General features: G+C 44.8%; 1 protein-coding gene across 2 annotated transcripts in view; it reads right to left on the reverse strand.

Annotated features, from left to right (window-relative positions):
- VEPH1 (ventricular zone expressed PH domain containing 1) overlaps window positions 1-20990 on the reverse strand; it is a 988289-nt gene that overhangs the window by 760440 nt on the left and 206859 nt on the right. For both annotated transcript variants that reach the window (XM_063916128.1, XM_063916129.1), the window contains exon 5: window positions 12275-12441. In XM_063916128.1, coding sequence (XP_063772198.1) covers window positions 12275-12441 — 167 coding nt within the window. The remainder of the gene's footprint in view (window positions 1-12274; window positions 12442-20990) is intronic.

A 20990-nucleotide genomic window follows, 5' to 3' on the forward strand; every position in this document is an offset into this window, starting at 1 on the left:
AGGATGGCCCTTCCAAAAAACCCTCCCCAAACAGCACATGACGCAAAGAAAAAAAGAGGCGCAATGAGGTAGCTGACTGTGTGAGTAAGATTAGCGACCCTAGTGGCCGACACAAACACCGGGCACATCTAGGAGTGGCACTGCAGTGTCACGCAGGATGTCCCTTCCAAAAAACCCTCCCCAAACAGCACATGACGCAAAGAAAAAAAGAGGCGCAATGAGGTAGCTGTGTGAGTAAGATTAGCGACCCTAGTGGCCGACACAAACACCGGGCCCATCTAGGAGTGGCACTGCAGTGTCACGCAGGATGTCCCTTCCAAAAAACCCTCCCCAATCAGCACATGATGCAAAGAAAAAGAAAAGAAAAAAGAGGTGCAAGATGGAATTATCCTTGGGCCCTCCCACCCACCCTTATGTTGTATAAACAAAACAGGACATGCACACTTTAACCAACCCATCATTTCAGTGACAGGGTCTGCCACACGACTGTGACTGATATGACGGGTTGGTTTGGACCCCCCCCAAAAAAGAAGCAATTAATCTCTCCTTGCACAAACTGGCTCTACAGAGGCAAGATGTCCACCTCATCTTCACCCTCCGATATATCACCGTGTACATCCCCCTCCTCACAGATTATCAATTCGTCCCCACTGGAATCCACCATCTCAGCTCCCTGTGTACTTTGTGGAGGCAATTGCTGCTGGTCAATGTCTCCGTGGAGGAATTGATTATAATTCATTTTAATGAACATCATCTTCTCCACATTTTCTGGATGTAACCTCGTACGCCGATTGCTGACAAGGTGAGCGGCGGCACTAAACACTCTTTCGGAGTACACACTTGTGGGAGGGCAACTTAGGTAGAATAAAGCCAGTTTGTGCAAGGGCCTCCAAATTGCCTCTTTTTCCTGCCAGTATAAGTACGGACTGTGTGACGTGCCTACTTGGATGCGGTCACTCATATAATCCTCCACCATTCTATCAATGTTGAGAGAATCATATGCAGTGACAGTAGACGACATGTCCGTAATCGTTGTCAGGTCCTTCAGTCCGGACCAGATGTCAGCATCAGCAGTCGCTCCAGACTGCCCTGCATCACCGCCAGCGGGTGGGCTCGGAATTCTGAGCCTTTTCCTCGCACCCCCAGTTGCGGGAGAATGTGAAGGAGGAGATGTTGACAGGTCGCGTTCCGCTTGACTTGACAATTTTGTCACCAGCAGGTCTTTCAACCCCAGCAGACCTGTGTCTGCCGGAAAGAGAGATCCAAGGTAGGCTTTAAATCTAGGATCGAGCACGGTGGCCAAAATGTAGTGCTCTGATTTCAACAGATTGACCACCCGTGAATCCTTGTTAAGCGAATTAAGGGCTGCATCCACAAGTCCCACATGCCTAGCGGAATCGCTCCGTGTTAGCTCCTTCTTCAATGCCTCCAGCTTCTTCTGCAAAAGCCTGATGAGGGGAATGACCTGACTCAGGCTGGCAGTGTCTGAACTGACTTCACGTGTGGCAAGTTCAAAGGGCATCAGAACCTTGCACAACGTTGAAATCATTCTCCACTGCACTTGAGACAGGTGCATTCCATCTCCTATATCGTGCTCAATTGTATAGGCTTGAATGGCCTTTTGCTGCTCCTCCAACCTCTGAAGCATATAGAGGGTTGAATTCCACCTCGTTACCACTTCTTGCTTCAGATGATGGCAGGGCAGGTTCAGTAGTTTTTGGTGGTGCTCCAGTCTTCTGTACGTGGTGCCTGTACGCCGAAAGTGTCCCGCAATTTTTCTGGCCACCGACAGCATCTCTTGCACGCCCCTGTCGTTTTTTAAAAAATTCTGCACCACCAAATTCAAGGTATGTGCAAAACATGGGACGTGCTGGAATTTGCCCATATTTAATGCACACACAATATTGCTGGCGTTGTCCGATGCCACAAATCCACAGGAGAGTCCAATTGGGGTAAGCCATTCCGCGATGATCTTCCTCAGTTGCCGTAAGAGGTTTTCAGCTGTGTGCGTATTCTGGAAAGCGGTGATACAAAGCGTAGCCTGCCTAGGAAAGAGTTGGCGTTTGCGAGATGCTGCTACTGGTGCCGCCGCTGCTGTTCTTGCGGCGGGAGTCCATACATCTACCCAGTGGGCTGTCACAGTCATATAGTCCTGACCCTGCCCTGCTCCACTTGTCCACATGTCCGTGGTTAAGTGGACATTGGGTACAACTGCATTTTTTAGGACACTGGTGAGTCTTTTTCTGACGTCCGTGTACATTCTCGGTATCGCCTGCCTAGAGAAGTGGAACCTAGATGGTATTTGGTAACGGGGGCACACTGCCTCAATAAATTGTCTAGTTCCCTGTGAACTAACGGCGGATACCGGACGCACGTCTAACACCAACATAGTTGTCAAGGACTCAGTTATCCGCTTTGCAGTAGGATGACTGCTGTGATATTTCATCTTCCTCGCAAAGGACTGTTGAACAGTCAATTGCTTACTGGAAGTAGTACAAGTGGGCTTACGACTTCCCCTCTGGGATGACCATCGACTCCCAGCGGCAACAACAGCAGCGCCAGCAGCAGTAGGCGTTACACGCAAGGATGCATCGGAGGAATCCCAGGCAGGAAAGGACTCGTCAGACTTGCCAGTGACATGGCCTGCAGGACTATTGGCATTCCTGGGGAAGGAGGAAATTGACACTGAGGGAGTTGGTGGGGTGGTTTGCGTGAGCTTGGTTACAAGAGGAAGGGATTTACTGGTCAGTGGACTGCTTCCGCTGTCACCCAAAGTTTTTGAACTTGTCACTGACTTATTATGAATGCGCTGCAGGTGACGTATAAGGGAGGATGTTCCGAGGTGGTTAACGTCCTTACCCCTACTTATTACAGCTTGACAAAGGGAACACACGGCTTGACACCTGTTGTCCGCATTTCTGGTGAAATACCTCCACACCGAAGAGCTGATTTTTTTGGTATTTTCACCTGGCATGTCAACGGCCATATTCCTCCCACGGACAACAGGTGTCTCCCCGGGTGCCTGACTTAAACAAACCACCTCACCATCAGAATCCTCCTGGTCAATTTCCTCCCCAGCGCCAGCAACACCCATATCCTCCTCATCCTGGTGTACTTCAACACTGACATCTTCAATCTGACTATCAGGAACTGGACTGCGGGTGCTCCTTCCAGCACTTGCAGGGGGCATGCAAATAGTGGAAGGCGCATGCTCTTCACGTCCAGTGTTGGGAAGGTCAGGCATCGCAAACGACACAATTGGACTCTCCTTGTGGATTTGGGATTTCAAAGAACGCACAGTTCTTTGCGGTGCTTTTGCCAGCTTGAGTCTTTTCAGTTTTCTAGCGAGAGGCTGAGTGCTTCCATCCTCATGTGAAGCTGAACCACTAGCCATGAACATAGGCCAGGGCCTCAGCCGTTCCTTGCCACTCCGTGTGGTAAATGGCATATTGGCAAGTTTACGCTTCTCCTCCGACAATTTTATTTTAGGTTTTGGAGTCCTTTTTTTTCTGATATTTGGTGTTTTGGATTTGACATGCTCTGTACTATGACATTGGGCATCGGCCTTGGCAGACGACGTTGCTGGCATTTCATCGTCTCGGCCATGACTAGTGGCAGCAGCTTCAGCACGAGGTGGAAGTGGATCTTGATCTTTCCCTAATTTTGGAACCTCAACTTTTTTGTTCTCCATATTTTATAGGCAGAACTAAAAGGCACCTCAGGTAAACAATGGAGATGGATGGATTGGATACTAGTATACAATTATGGACGGACTGCCACGGTTAGGTGGTATAAAAAAACCACGGTTAGGTGGTATATATTATAATAATAATACAATTATGGATGGACGGACTGCCTGCCGACTGCCGACACAGAGGTAGCCACAGCCGTGAACTACCGCACTGTACACTGGTTGATAAAGAGATAGTAGTATACTCGTAACAACTAGTATGACACTATGACGACGGTATAAAGAATGAAAAAAAAACCACGGTTAGGTGGTATATATTATAATAATAATACAATTATGGATGGACGGACTGCCTGCCGACTGCCGACACAGAGGTAGCCACAGCCGTGAACTACCGCACTGTACACTGGTTGATAAAGAGATAGTAGTATACTCGTAACAACTAGTATGACACTATGACGACGGTATAAAGAATGAAAAAAAAACCACGGTTAGGTGGTATATATTATAATAATAATACAATTATGGATGGACGGACTGCCTGCCGACTGCCGACACAGAGGTAGCCACAGCCGTGAACTACCGCACTGTACACTGGTTGATAAAGAGATAGTAGTATACTCGTAACAACTAGTATGACACTATGACGACGGTATAAAGAATGAAAAAAAAACCACGGTTAGGTGGTATATATTATAATAATAATACAATTATGGATGGACGGACTGCCTGCCGACTGCCGACACAGAGGTAGCCACAGCCGTGAACTACCGCACTGTACACTGGTTGATAAAGAGATAGTAGTATACTCGTAACAACTAGTATGACACTATGACGACGGTATAAAGAATGCAAAAAAAACCAGTTAGGTGGTATATATTATAATAATAATACAATTATGGATGGACGGACTGCCTGCCGACTGCCGACACAGAGGTAGCCACAGCCGTGAACTACCGCACTGTACACTGGTTGATAAAGAGATAGTAGTATACTCGTAACAACTAGTATGACACTATGACGGTATAAAGAATGAAAAAAAAACCACGGTTAGGTGGTATATATTATAATAATAATACAATTATGGATGGACGGACTGCCTGCCGACTGCCGACACAGAGGTAGCCACAGCCGTGAACTACCGCACTGTACACTGGTTGATAAAGAGATAGTAGTATACTCGTAACAATTAGGATGACACTATGACGGTATAAAGAATGAAAAAAAAACCACGGTTAGGTGGTAGGTATATAATAATAAATAATACAATTCTGGTCGGACGGACTGCCTGCCGTGTGCCGACACAGAGGTAGCCACAGCCGTGAACTACCGCACTGTACACTGGTTGATAAAGAGATAGTAGTATACTCGTAACAATTAGGATGACACTATGACGGTATAAAGAATGAAAAAAAAACCACGGTTAGGTGGTAGGTATATAATAATAAATAATACAATTCTGGTCGGACGGACTGCCTGCCGTGTGCCGACACAGAGGTAGCCACAGCCGTGAACTACCGCACTGTACACTGGTTGATAAAGAGATAGTAGTATACTCGTAACAATTAGGATGACACTATGACGGTATAAAGAATGAAAAAAAAAACACGGTTAGGTGGTAGGTATATAATAATAAATAATACAATTCTGGTCGGACGGACTGCCTGCCGTGTGCCGACACAGAGGTAGCCACAGCCGTGAACTACCGCACTGTACACTGGTTGATAAAGAGATAGTAGTATACTCGTAACAATTAGGATGACACTATGACGGTATAAAGAATGAAAAAAAAACCACGGTTAGGTGGTAGGTATATAATAATAAATAATACAATTCTGGTTGGACGGACTGCCTGCCGTGTGCCGACACAGAGGTAGCCACAGCCGTGAACTACCGCACTGTACACTGGTTGATAAAGAGATAGTAGTATACTCGTAACAATTAGGATGACACTATGACGGTATAAAGAATGAAAAAAAAACCACGGTTAGGTGGTAGGTATATAATAATAAATAATACAATTCTGGTCGGACGGACTGCCTGCCGTGTGCCGACACAGAGGTAGCCACAGCCGTGAACTACCGCACTGTACACTGGTTGATAAAGAGATAGTAGTATACTCGTAACAATTAGGATGACACTATGACGGTATAAAGAATGAAAAAAAAACCACGGTTAGGTGGTAGGTATATAATAATAAATAATACAATTCTGGTCGGACGGACTGCCTGCCGTGTGCCGACACAGAGGTAGCCACAGCCGTGAACTACCGCACTGTACTGTGTCTGCTGCTACTATAGACTGGTTGATATTTAAAGAGATATTAGTAGTATACAACAATACTATACTGGTGGTCAGGCACTGGTCACCACTCCTGCAGCAAAAGTGTGCACTGTTAATTAATATAATTGTACTCCTGGCTCCTGCTAACAACCTGCAGTGCTCCCCAGTCTCCCCCACAATTAATTATAAGCTTTTAATTTATACATTGATGACTGTGCAGCACACTGGGCTGAGCTGAGTGCACACAGACTGAGTCACACTGTGTGACTGACTGTGCTGTGTATCGTTTTTTTTTTCAGGCAGAGAACGGATATAGCAGAGAGAAGTGAACGGATATATTATATTAAATAAAAGTTAACTAGCAACTGCACTGGTCACTGACTGTGGTAAACTAACTCTGTCTGCGACTCTGCACAATCTCTCTCTATCTAATCTATCTATCTCTATTCTAATGGAGAGGACGCCAGACACGTCCTCTCCCTATCAATCTCAATGCACGAGTGAAAATGGCGGCGACGCGCGGCTCCTTATATAGAATCCGAGTCTCGCGATAGAATCCGAGCCTCGCGAGAATCCGACAGCGTCATGATGACGTTCGGGCGCGCTCGGGTTAACCGAGCAAGGCGGGAAGATCCGAGTCGCTCGGACCCGTGGAAAAAAAAGTGAAGTTCGTGCGGGTTCGGATTCAAAGAAACCGAACCCGCTCATCTCTATCCTAGATGGGCCAGGTGTTTGTGTCGGCCACTTGTGTCGCTTAGCTTAGCCATCCAGCGACCTCGGTGCAAATTTTAGGACTAAAAATAGTATTGTGAGGTGTGAGGTGTTCAGAATAGACTGAAAATGAGTGGAAATTATGGTTATTGAGGTTAATAATACTATGGGATCAAAATGACCCCCAAATTCTATGATTTAAGCTGTTTTTGAGGGTTTTTTGTAAAACACACCCGAAACCGACAAAAAAATTTCAGGAAGGTTTTGTCAAAACGCGTCCGAATTCAAAACACAGCCGCGGACCCGAATCCAAAACCAAAACACAAAACCCGAAAAATTTCCGGTGCACATCACTAGTATACGTTGTCTGCCTGAAAAACACTCCATATCTGTGCTCAGTGTGCTGCATATATCTGTGCTCACACTGCTTAATTGTGGGGACTGGGGAGCAGCTGTATTATATAGGAGGAGTACAGTGCAGAGTTTTGCTGACCAGTGACCACCAGTATACGTTGTCTGCCTGAAAAACACTCCATATCTGTGCTCAGTGTGCTGCATATATCTGTGCTCACACTGCTTAATTGTGGGGACTGGGGAGCAGCTGTATTATATAGGAGGAGTACAGTGCAGAGTTTTGCTGACCAGTGACCACCAGTATACGTTGTCTGGCTGAAGAACACTCCATATCTGTGCTCAGTGTGCTGCATATATCTGTGCTCACACTGCTTTATTGTGGGCACTGGGAACCACCAGTATATTATATAGGAGGAGTACAGTGCAGAGTTTTGCTGACAGTGACCACCAGTATATATAGCAGTACGGTACGGAAGGCCACTGCTCTACCTACCTCTGTGTCGTCAAGTATACTATCCATCCATACCTGTGGTGCATTTCAGTTGTGCGCAGTATATATAGTAGTAGGCCATTGCTATTGATACTGGCATATAATTCCACACATTAAAAAATGGAGAACAAAAATGTGGAGGTTAAAATAGGGAAAGATCAAGATCCACTTCCACCTCGTGCTGAAGCTGCTGCCACTAGTCATGGCCGAGACGATGAAATGCCATCAACGTCATCTGCCAAGCCCGATGCCCAATGTCATAGTAGAGAGCATGTAAAATCCAAAAAACAAAAGTTCAGTAAAATGACCCAAAAATCAAAATTGAAAGCGTCTGATGAGAAGCGTAAACTTGCCAATATGCCATTTACGACACGGAGTGGCAAGGAACGGCTGAGGCCCTGGCCTATGTTCATGGCTAGTGGTTCAGATTCACATGAGGATGGAAGCACTCATCCTCTCGCTAGAAAAATGAAAAGACTTAAGCTGGCAAAAGCACAGCAAAGAACTGTGCGTTCTTCTAAATCACAAATCCCCAAGGAGAGTCCAATTGTGTCGGTTGCGATGCCTGACCTTCCCAACACTGGACGGGAAGAGCTTGCGCCTTCCACCATTTGCACGCCCCCTGCAAGTGCTGGAAGGAGCACCCGCAGTACAGTTCCTGATAGTCAAATTGAAGATGTCACTGTTGAAGTACACCAGGATGAGGATATGGGTGTTGCTGGCGCTGGGGAGGAAATTGACAAGGAGGATTCTGATGGTGAGGTGGTTTGTTTAAGTCAGGCACCCGGGAAGACACCTGTTGTCCGTGGGACGAATATGGCCATTGACATGCCTGGTCAAAATACAAAAAAAATTACTTCTTCGGTGTGGAATTATTTAAACACAAATGCGGACAACAGGTGTCAAGCTGTGTGTTGCCTTTGTCAAGCTGTAATAAGTAGGGGTAAGGACGTTAACCACCTCGGAACATCCTCCCTTATACGTCACCTGCAGCGCATTCATCATAAGTCAGTGACAAGTTCAAAAACTTTGGATGACAGCGGAAGCAGTCCACTGACCACTAAATCCCTTCCTCTTGTAACCAAGCTCCTGCAAACCACACCACCAACTCCCTCAGTGTCAATTTTCACCTTACACAGGAAAGCCAATAGTCCTGCAGGCCATGTCACTGGCAAGTCTGACGAGTCCTCTCCTGCCTGGGATTCCTCCGATGCATCCTTGAGTGTAACGCCTACTGCTGCTGGCACTGCTGTTGTTGCTGCTGGGAGTCGATCGTCATCCCAGAGGGGAAGTCGGAAGACCACTTGTACTACTTCCAGTAAGCAATTGACTGTCCAACAGTCCTTTGCGAGGAAGATGAAATATCACAGCAGTCATCCTGCTGCAAAGCGGTTAACTCAGGTCTTGTCAGCCTGGGTGGTGAGAAACGTGGTTCCGGTATCCACCGTTAATTCAGAGGCAACTAGAGACTTGATTGAGGTACTGTGTCCCCGGTACCAAATACCATCTAGGTTCCATTTCTCTAGGCAGGCGATACCGAAAATGTACACAGACCTCAGAAAAAGAGTCACCAGTGTCCTAAAAAATGCAGTTGTACCCAATGTCCACTTAACCACGGACATGTGGACAAGTGGAGCAGGGCAGACTCAGGACTATATGACTGTGACAGCCCACTGGGTAGATGTATTGCCTCCCGCAGCAAGAACAGCAGCGGCGGCACCAGTAGCAGCATCTCGCAAACGCCAACTCGTTCCTAGGCAGGCTACGCTTTGTATCACCGCTTTCCATAAGAGGCACACAGCTGACAACCTCTTACGGAAACTGAGGAACATCATCGCAGAATGGCTTACCCCAATTGGACTCTCCTGGGGATTTGTGACATCGGACAATGCCAGCAATATTGTGCGTGCATTACATCTGGGCAAATTCCAGCACGTCCCATGTTTTGCACATACATTGAATTTGGTGGTGCAGAATTATTTAAAAAACGACAGGGGCGTGCAAGAGATGCTGTCGGTGGCCCGAAGAATTGCGGGCCACTTTCGGCATTCAGCCACCGCGTGCCGAAGACTGGAGCACCACCAAACACTCCTGAACCTGCCCTGCCATCATCTGAAGCAAGAGGTGGTATCGAGGTGGAATTCAACCCTCTATATGCTTCAGAGGATGGAGGAGCAGCAAAAGGCCATTCAAGCCTATACATATGCCCACGATATAGGCAAAGGAGGGGGAATGCACCTGACTCAATCGCAGTGGAGAATGATTTCAACGTTGTGCAAGGTTCTGCAACCCTTTGAACTTGCCACACGTGAAGTCAGTTCAGACACTGCCAGCCTGAGTCAGGTTATTCCCCTCATCAGGCTTTTGCAGAAGAAGCTGGAGACATTGAAGGAGGAGCTAAAACAGAGCGATTCTGCTAGGCATGTGGGACTTGTGGATGGAGCCCTTAATTCGCTTAACCAGGATTCACGGGTGGTCGATCTGTTGAAATCAGAGCACTACATTTTGGCCACCGTGCTCGATCCTAGATTTAAAACCTACGTTGTATCTCTCTTTCCGGCAGACACAAGTCTGCAGAGGTTCAAAGACCTGCTGGTGAGAAAATTGTCAAGTCAAGCGGAACGTGACCCGTCAACAGCTCCTCCTTCACATTCTCCCGCAACTGGGGGTGCGAGGAAAAGGCTAAGAATTCCGAGCCCACCCGCTGGCGGTGATGCAGGGCAGTCTGGAGCGAGTGCTGGCATCTGGTCCGGACTGAAGGACCTGCCAACGATTACTGACATGTCGTCTACTGTCACTGTATATGATTCTGTCACCATTGAAAGAATGGTGGAGGATTATATGAGTGACCGCATCCAAGTAGGCACGTCAGACAGTCCGTACGTATACTAGTGATGAGCGGATTCGGTTTTACTCGGTTTTACTCGGTTCTCAAAACCGAATCTTATTGGCTATCCAAAACACGTGACATCAGTGAGCCAATAAGATTCGGTTTTGAGAACCGAGTAAAACCGAGTAAAACCGAATCCGCTCATCACTAACGTATACTGGCAGGAAAAAGAGGCAATTTGGAGGCCCTTGCACAAACTGGCTTTATTTTACCTAAGTTGCCCCCCCCCCCCCCCCCCTCCAGTGTGTACTCCGAAAGAGTGTTTAGTGCAGCCGCTCACCTTGTCAGCAATCGGCGTACTAGGTTACTTCCAGAAAATGCGGAGAAGATGATGTTCATCAAAATGAATTATAATCAATTCCTCCGTGGAGACATTCACCAGCAATTGCCTCCAGAAAGTACACAGGGACCTGAGATGGTGGATTCCAGTGGGGACGAATTAATAATCTGTGAGGAGGGGGATGTACACAGTGAAAGGGGTGAGGAATCGGAGGATGATGATGAGGTGGACATCTTGCCTCTGTAGAGCCAGTTTGTGCAAGGAGAGATTGATTGCTTCTTTTTTGGTGGGGCCCAAACCAACCAGTCATTTCAGTCACAGTCGTGTGGCAGACCCTGTTGCTGAAATGATGGGTTCGTTAAAGTGTGCATGTCCTGTTTATACAACATAAGGGTGGGTGGGAGGGCCCAAGGACAATTCCATCTTGCACCTCTTTTTTCTTTCATGTTTCTTTGCATCATGTGCTGTTTGGGGACAATTTTTTTGAAGTGCCATCCTGCCTGACACTGCAGTGCCACTCCTAGATGGGCCAGGTGTTTGTGTCGGCCACTTGTGTCGCTTAGCTTAGTCACACAGCGATCTTGGTGCGCCTCTTTTTTTCTTTGCATCATGTGCTGTTTGGGGACAATTATTTTGAAGTGCCATCCTGCCTGACACTGCAGTGCCACTCCTAGATGGGCCAGGTGTTTGTGTCGGCCACTTGTGTTGCTTAGCTTAGTCACACAGCGACCTTGGTGCACCTCTTTTTTTCTTTGCATCATGTGCTGTTTGGGGACTATTTTTTTGAAGTGCCATCCTGTCTGACACTGCAGTGCCACTCCTAGATGGGCCAGGTGTTTGTGTCGGCCACTTGTGTCGCTTAGCTTAGTCACACAGCGACCTTGGTGCGCCTCTTTTTTTCTTTGCATCATGTGCTGTTTGGGGACTATTTTTTTGAAGTGCCATCCTGCCTGACACTGCAGTGCCACTCCTAGATGGGCCAGGTGTTTGTGTCGGCCACTTGTGTCGCTTAGCTTAGCCATCCAGCGACCTCGGTGCAAATTTTAGGACTAAAAATAATATTGTGAGGTGTGAGGTGTTCAGAATAGACTGAAAATGAGTGGAAATTATGGTTATTGAGGTTAATAATACTATGGGATCAAAATGAACCCCAAATTCTATGATTTAAGCTGTTTTTGAGGGTTTTTGTAAAAAAACACCCGAATCTAAAACACACCCGAATCCGACAAAAAATTTTCATGGAGGTTTTGCCAAAACGCGTACGAATCCAAAACACGGCCGCGGAACCGAATCCAAAACCAAAACACAAAACCCGAAAAATTTCCGGTGCACATCACTAGTTTTCAGGGCCCATTTTCAGTAGCCACGCCCCTTTTCTTCAGGGGGGGGGGCGCCATTTGTAATCTTGCCCTGGGCTCCAAAAACCCTAGTTACGCCTCTGCCCTGTCGGCATTGCCACGATCGGGATGCCAGCGTCGCTATACTGACCACCGGCATCCCAAGCACTGGCTTTTCATACTGAACCCCAAAAAGCAATAGGCACAATAGAATAGGTTTCATTATTTATTACTGTACCTTGGGTTGTTTTGTTTTTGCTATTGCTTGTAACAACCTTAGCATATGATGCTGTTCTCCTTCATCTAAGTGATGCATCTGTGACACCAGTTTCCTCAGGCAGTGATGTATTGGCTGTGGCTGCATCTCATAGACAGAAGGAAGTACTCGAAGCAGCATGCTATTACCTATAAGATACAACAATGCATTTCAATGCAACATAGATTCCTGTGGTTTGACCAATGCATGTCTGAACTGTTAATATAAATTTGACATGCTCTATGATTTTATACACAAAATTGCTGCCCTGTCCAGTAAAAGCATGGGCACATATGCCATACCCATGTGCACCCTCTTAGTAGTACAATAAACAAAACTATAGAAATTAAGTATATTAGCTATAAAAATAATGCAATACCATACTAATACCAATTCTAATGTGTTGTGAGTGCTGATGATCACCCTCATTCCTACAAAACACCCAACTAGCTTTCAAACTTTGAGTGCTCATACACAGCACGATATAGCTGGTGATCCAATGAATTGGAACAATATAGCAGCTATATCATTCCGTGTGTGGGCCTGATGTCGTCCGTTGCACGCACCCGTGGGGTCGTCCTCCTACATCACTGAGCTTTCAGCCTGTTCAAAAGATCAGCGATGCAGGCGGACAATCCCATGCAGCGCTATGCGTAGGAGGGCCAGCAGAGCGGGCAGTCGGGCACCGGATCACCCCGTGTGGGGGCCACTCAATATATCGGCCCTCGGACACTCCATTGCTTTGTGTGTGGGCAACTTTAGTTAGAAAAAAATGGAAATTGCTGTAAATATATGTCCAATTTGAATAAATATATAAATTCCCTGCTACACTGGTTTCAATGCTGCTTCAGCACAGAATTGGTGCTGTTTACAGTAATACATAAATAAACTGAAGCACTCACCGTTAAACTTTAACTAACTCCCAGTCTAGCGTGATTTTGAATATAATATAAAGACCATAAGAGTGAAGCCCTATTGCAGTAATGAATACAAGCCCCAAAATGATATTCCCAATATACAGTAACATGGACTTTCTTCCATAGTGGAAACCAACCCATGGCTGGGCAGTGCAGGGCTGGTGCCTCTACACAGCGGGCTATAAAACAAAACAACAAAAAACCTTACTGAAAAGTGCAGTAGATCTCTTTGATACAACACCCAACCATGGCAGAATTTTACCTATGGGCTGCAGGACTGCCACCCCCCAGGTAAAATCCACCACCCTGATCAGTTTCAATGAAGCCAGAAGCAGTCTGTGACTGGCTTCTCTGAGACTAATAGTGACTTCCTATTGTAAGACCTACTGTACCTGTCAGTCACAGACACACAAGGCTGTCCCATTGGGAGGTGTTTTCTCCCTACGGGACTGCCAGAACGGGCAGTGATATGCTGAGAGCTGGCTTCCTCTAGAAGCCCACACCCTGCCTTTCGCGCAGCCCAATCCAGCTTCTATGGGCTGCAGCCAATGCAGTCCAGAGAAGCCGGGGATTTGTACATGCACAAGCCAGATCCATTGAACAGGTGCCGGGACCCGATGCTGGCTGTCTCCTCTCCAGGCACGGCAGCCCCTACTACAATTAAGTAGGAGCCGCTGCTGCATTCAACAGAACAAAAGACAAAATAAGCCTATCAGGCTTAAACAATGAGGCTCGGGGCTGGATTGTGGGGAGGTCACATAATTTGGTGGGGTATGGTTTAAGGTTAGTTTATTTAGGTAAACCAGGCTTAAACTGGGTACACACCTATTTGATTCCTGGCTAATCTGGTTAAATGCTCCCAATCAGCCGAGAGGTATGTACCAAGCTGTGACCTCCTGGTGACTGACAAAGGGAAGGCAAGGGTGTAGTTACAATATGTGCAGGGAGTGCAGCTGCTATGGGGGCCAGAGCTGAGAGGGGCCCACCTCCCCTGTCAAAGTTACATGTGTTATATACATTTTTCACCATTAAGTGGTCTATAGGGCCCTTACACACTTTTACCTTGGGGCCTGCAATCTATTTAGTTATGCCCCTGGACCTGCTCACTGTAATCTGGTAAAAAAATTAACTGGAGGGCATTATGATGTTACATCATATGAACTGGGGCACTGTAATGTGACTTATGAACTGGGGCACTGTAATGACTTATGAACTGGGGCACTGTAATGTGGCACAATATGAAGTGTGGCAAAATTTGAACTGAGTGCTGCTTAATGTGTACTTGCAGCCCTACAGTGTGATATAATGTCAACTAGGGCACTACTATGGGGCATAAAATGAAAACTGCTGTGGAGAGGTGTCTTTCTACAAGCACTGGCACAGGACCCTCTTCAAAATGTTACTATGGGGCCCACAAAGTTCTGTCTACACGTCTGAGAGGAGGCATGAGCTGCATATACACAGGCAGTATAAGCTACAGAGGCAAGGGGGCATAAGCCGCAGCAACATGGGGCATGAGTTTCGGAGACACAGGTAGCATGAGCTGCAAAGACACAGGAGCATGAGATACAGAGACACAGCGGTTCATGACTTGCATAGACACAGGGGATGTAGTTGGAATCCCGGCGGTCGGAATCCCAATGGTTAAATTACCAACGCCAGAATGCCGGCAGCGCTGCCACAGGTATTCCCACTCCTGGGTGTCCATGACACCCATGGAGTGGGAAGAGAACCCATGGCGAGCGAAGCAAGCCACCAAGCCCACAGTGTGGCGAGCGTAGCAAGCCCGACAGGGGCTTCGTTCTGCTCGCCCCTCTGCCGGCATTCTGACGATCGGGATTCCGGCACCTGTATAAAAAATGATCCCAGAATTTTCAAAAATTAGATTCAAAGGGAACAAAATTCAGAAATGATAACCGGCTAATCTTAACGTGATCTATAATATTTTCGGATATCATGCTGTAAATGTATTTCAAAGATAAACCTGTAAGACTTTCTTTAACAAATCTTAAATACATAATTATACAATATTAGTATATGTTGTTATGTTTGTAATATAGTGTAATTTATCTCAATAGTCACTGCTTTGTCATGAAAGTGCTATTCATATCAATTCCAATTTGGGGCCAAACAATATATTTATTGTCAATAAGATATTTAAATCTTCGTTAGTTTTTTTATTGATAAAGAAACTTGCGCAATATTTGCTTCTGTACACATGAAACTGTTTTAGCATCTCAATACTTGTTATTTACAATTCAGTGTGGAACAGGGGCCAACAGGACCAGCTTTGTGGTATTATACAGTATGAGAATGTTTCATCACATATGGTTTCATCACATGTGGTTAAGATTAAATTCCCTTTGAAGAAGATAAAAACAAAAACTGGAATTATCAATTAAAATTCTAATTGTATTGATTAAAAAACTTACCAAAGAAAAATATTGAGTTATAAACAAATAAAAATCAACCATAATAGGAAATAGTAAAGTTATACAATATTACTCTTTTTTTCCTCTTTTTACTGGAACAATGTAAAGCCGTAAGTAGAAAAGTCATGCTAAATTGTCATATCAAATTCTGTAAATCTGTAAAGTCAATAATACATTTTTACAAGATAATCCTACAATTTCTGGATATACAGTATTATTGTAAACTGGAAATCCATGTGTATTAGAGGGACTTAGCATAGTTGAAATTTCATGGGTTTCATTTGCGCCTTGACAATGCGACATATTCCTTAAATATCCAAAAGAAGTAAAATATATGTTTCTATTGCTAATATATTATTAATATTATGTAAGAAATTTGAACTAAATCCTTGTGTATTCTGAGTTTTCCAACAATATAAACGTCCGAAATTGCAGACGTCTGCCACTGAAAGATTGTCTTTCTGCTACATATCTAAGAAGCAAAACTCTATTTTGCAAAAGAGGGACCATTTACTGTATATTTAATACAGGTACAATGTACATATTTAAGCAGCCAATGTACTAAACTGCCATCCATGTTGTTTCTAAAATCAGACAAATAAAACCATGTTCTGAAAGACTAAAGCAGCTCTATACCCCGAAATATGTTTATTTACTTAAGCAAAACAAATATAAGTTGTGGCTTTTAAATATGCTGCTCAATGTGGAAAAATAACTAGATGTTCTGGGAGATTTAAGATTTCAACTTCATCAGCATATGGATAACAGCTGTGTTTGTTTATGGTTTGTCGTACTTTAGCACAATTATGAAATGAGTGATAAAAAACATGCAAGTGTGATTTCTCTATTCAGAGCTGAGTTTAGTTGTAGGAACCATTCAACAACTAAACACAGATACACAATATTACAAATACAGTAGATAGCAAACTAAGCAGTAGTACCCAAAGTAGGATTGCAGCAAAGAAGGCTAATAAGATATTAGCATGCATAACACGGGGAATTGATGCAAGGGACGAGAGTGTTATACTCCCATTATATAAAGCACTAGTGAGGCTACATCTAGAATACTGTGTACAATTTTGGGCACCATACTAGAAAAAGGATATCCTGGAGCTTGAAAAGGTTCAGAGGCGGGCGACCAAACTAATTAAGGTAATGGAGACGCTGGAATACGAGGAAAGGCTTGCAAGGCTAGGCAAGTTTACACTGGAAAAGAGGAGACTAAAGGCCCGTACACACTGGTCGATGTATCGGCCGTTCTCTTGAACGGCCGATACATCGCGGGACCGTCGGCCAGTGTGTACGGGCGATACGTCTGTGAACTCCGTCGTTCACAGACGTATCGCGTCGGCCGCGCAGCACAGCCGACAGCCAATATATCTAACGATATATTGGCCCGTCGCTGTGTGTGTACGGGGCGGTCGTCCGACCGCCCGTACACATGCTGCGGCGGCCGGCGGTGATTGACAGGTGAACTGGGCGGGCGCGAGCGCCCGCCCGCCCAGTTCATGACGTCAGTCCCCCGACGGATCGGGCTGTGTGTATGCACAGCACACTGCCCGATCCATACATAGATATATCTGCAGATCAATTGATCTGCAGATATATCTAATAGTGTGTACCCACCTTAAAGCTGGGTACACACTGGCAGATATATCTACAGTTCAATCGATCTGCAGATATATCTGCAGATGGTGGTTGTTCATACACATAGAAAGATGCACCAATATATCTTAAAGATATACCTGCTGTTAAATCTATCTGCAGCTATATATGCAGATGGGGATTGTTCATACACACTGAAAGATGCACTAATATATCTGCAGATATATTGGTCATCTGCTGTGTTGCACAGCAGATGCAATATATCTGTGAAAGACGTCTTTCACAGACATATTGCTTGTACACACCTGCAGATCAGCAAAAGATATATTGGACAACCAACTGATTGGCCAATATATCTGCCTGTGTGTACCCAGCATAAGAGGGGACATGATCAACATCTACAAATATATAAGGGGACAATACACAGAGCTTGCGCAGGAGCTGTTTTGATAACATAAGCTCAGAGGACACGTGGGCACATGCTCAGGTTAGAGGAGAGGAGATTCCGCACAATGCGGCGAAAAGGTTTTTTCACAGTAAGGACAATACTGTCTAACCCCCACCCTAACTGCAGCCTAACCCTAACCCAACCCTAACTGCAGCCTATCCCCCACCCTAATCCTAACCCCCACCCTAACTGCAGCATAATCCTAATCCCACTCTAACTGCATCTCTAACCTAACTGGTGTGTGGGGGAGGGGGTGATCAGTGGTGCTGTGGATGGAGGGACTTGGAGCTGTGAGGGAAGAGAACAGGAAAGGGGAATTTATGGGGGGGGGTATTTTTCAGGGATATTGAATGGGAAGGTTTGTTTTTAGGAAAAAAATACTACGGAGAAATGGGAGGTACTGAAATTCCTGCTAGCTAAAAATACTCTCAAATTTATTCCTACGAGCAGCAAAAAAAGGAATAAAAATCATAAACCGATGTGGCTTAACAAAAAGATAAAGGAACTTATGGGCAAGAAAAGGCGAGCATTTAAAAAATACAAATCTGACGGGGAAGCAGAGTCATTTCAGCACTATAAGGAATGTAACAAAATATGCAAAAAGGAAATAAGAGCGGCTAAAGTGGAAACTGAAAAACTAGTAGCAAAGGAAAGCAAAGCGAATCCCAAAAAATTATTTAAATACATTAATAGCAAGAGATTAAAGAAGGAGAGTATAGGCCCTTTAAAAGACAAGTTGGGAGTCTTAAGCAAAAATGATAATGACATAGCGGACACACTAAATTAGTTTTTTTCAACAGTATTTACTAGAGAGGACCCAATTCAGGGACTAACACATAATCTCAATAATGAGAATATCCCACTGATAGGTACTTATTTAAGCAAGGAAGTAGTCTGTGACCGATTAAAACATTTAAAGATGAATAAGTCACCAGGTCCCGATGGTATTCACCCAAGGGTTCTAATGGAGCTTCACTCTGAACTTGCAAAACCGCTATTTTTGATCTTTAAGGATTCAGTAATATCAGGTATGGTTCCCAAAGACTGGCGTATAGCGGAAGTAGTGCCTATATTCAAAAAGGGAAGTAAAGCTGAACCAGGTAATTATAGACCAGTTAGTCTTACATCTATAGTGGGGAAAATATTGGAAGGTATTCTAAGAGATAGTATTCAGAAGTTCCTTGAAGTCAATAAGGTCATTAAAAGGAATCAACATGGGTTTATGAAGGACAGATCCTGTCAAACCAACTTACTTGGCTTTTATGAAACAGTAAGCGCAAACCTAGATCAGGGTAAAGAGGTGGATGTAATCTTTTTAGATTTTGCCAAAGCATTCGACACTGTATGACACATGAGACTTATCTACAAGCTACAAGAAACAGGGCTAGGAAGCACATTATGCACTTGTGTCAAAAACTGGCTAGATAATAGGGAGCAGCGCGTTGTGGTTAATGGATCTTTTTCTAATTGGACTGAAGTGCTAAGTGGTGTGCCGCAAGACTCAGTATTAGGACCGCTATTGTTCAATATTTTCATTAACGACCTAACAGAAGGTCTAGAGAGCATGGTGTCAATTTTTTCAGATGATACCAAATTGTGTAAAGTTATAAATGTGGAGGGGGATGCTGAGTCGCTTCAGAACGACTTAGTTAAATTAGAAGCTTGGGCAGCGAAATGGAGAATGCGCTTCAATACAGACAAGTGTAAGGTAATGCACTGTGGTAACAAGAACAAAAATAACACCTACCTACTAAATGGGATAAAATTAGGGGATTCTGTACTGGAAAAGGACTTAGGTGTCCTCATAGATAGCAAACTAAGCAGTAGTACCCAAAGTAGGACTGCAGCAAAGAAGGCTAATAAGACATTAGCATGCATAAAACGGGGAATTGATGCTAGGGACGAGAGTATTATACTCCCGTTATATAAATCACTTGTGAGGCCACACCTTGAATACTGTGTACAATTTTGAGCTATAAAAGGTTCAGAGGCGGGCGACCAAACTAATTAAGGGTATGGAGACGCTGGAATGCGAGGAAAGGCTTGCAAGACTAGGCATGTTTACACTGGAAAAGAGGAGATTAAGAGAGGACATGATCAACATTTACAAATATATAAGGGGACAATATACAGATCTTGCGCAGGACCTGTTTTTGGTTAGATCAACACAGAGAACTCGTGGACACTCGCTCAGGTTAGAGGAGAGGAGATTCCGCACAATACGGTGTAAAGGCTTTTTTACAGTAAGGACGATACGTGTTTGGAATTCCCTGCCTGAGGGAGTTATAATGGCCGACTCAGTCAACACCTTTAAGAATGGGTTAGATAAATTCCTAATGGATAAGGATATCCAGGGTTACGGGGCATAGTCACGAACTATGGTTATTATAAAAAAGAGGGGTAAAACGTAACGGCAGTCATCAACCTCAGTCAAAATTTTATACAAAATAATTGTGCATAGGAGACCACAAATACCGTAGGTTGAACTCGATGGACAATTGTCTTTTTTCAACCTTAGATACTATGTTACTATGTTACTATGTATTGTACTCTGTCTGACTGTATCATATTCATACGCTCTGTGGTTACATTCACTGAAGTGTCTAACACAAAGGGCGGGAAATCCGCGGATGCCCCTGTATCATGCAGCGCTTGCGCCAGGGATTTGCCTGAAGGGGAAACTTTAAATGATGGTCTATGTAATATGTGCTACACATCTACCAGTCAGTCCGCTGCACCTGTAGCCAATCAGGAGCCACCTTGGGCAGCATTCTCAAATATGCTTGTGACACGCCTTACACCCCCTCCTGTGCCATTGCAGCCACATATTGTCCCTATGGTTAATCCGCCCTGGACAGATACTCTGTCTACCCCAGATACGACAATTGAATCAATCTTTGGTTAGACAAAAACCTACCCCACATCCCTCTGCGGTCAAGGGGTCATCTAAGCGGGCTGCCTCCTCCCCACAATCCACTAATATCTCAGATGATACTTCTGATGAGGATGGGGAATATACTGATCTGTCAGACACTGATACAGTTGCCTCTGATGAGGAAACTACAACGCAAGTTTATGTCCCTGACCTAGTGGAGGCTATTAAGCTAATTCTACAAATCGCTGATGATGTAGATCCCACTACTGCGTCTAAGAAACCTGATAAATGTAAACGTCAGAAAGTAACTAAAGCAGTCTTACCACATTCTGACCATTTGGTTGACATACGTCAGGAACGCTGGTCTTCTCCAGGAAAGAAATTCTCCCTGTCTAAAAAAAATGCTAGCTCATTATCCTCT

This window comes from Pseudophryne corroboree, chromosome 4, assembly GCF_028390025.1.
Source record: "Pseudophryne corroboree isolate aPseCor3 chromosome 4, aPseCor3.hap2, whole genome shotgun sequence".
NCBI classification, from domain to species: Eukaryota; Metazoa; Chordata; class Amphibia; order Anura; family Myobatrachidae; genus Pseudophryne; species Pseudophryne corroboree.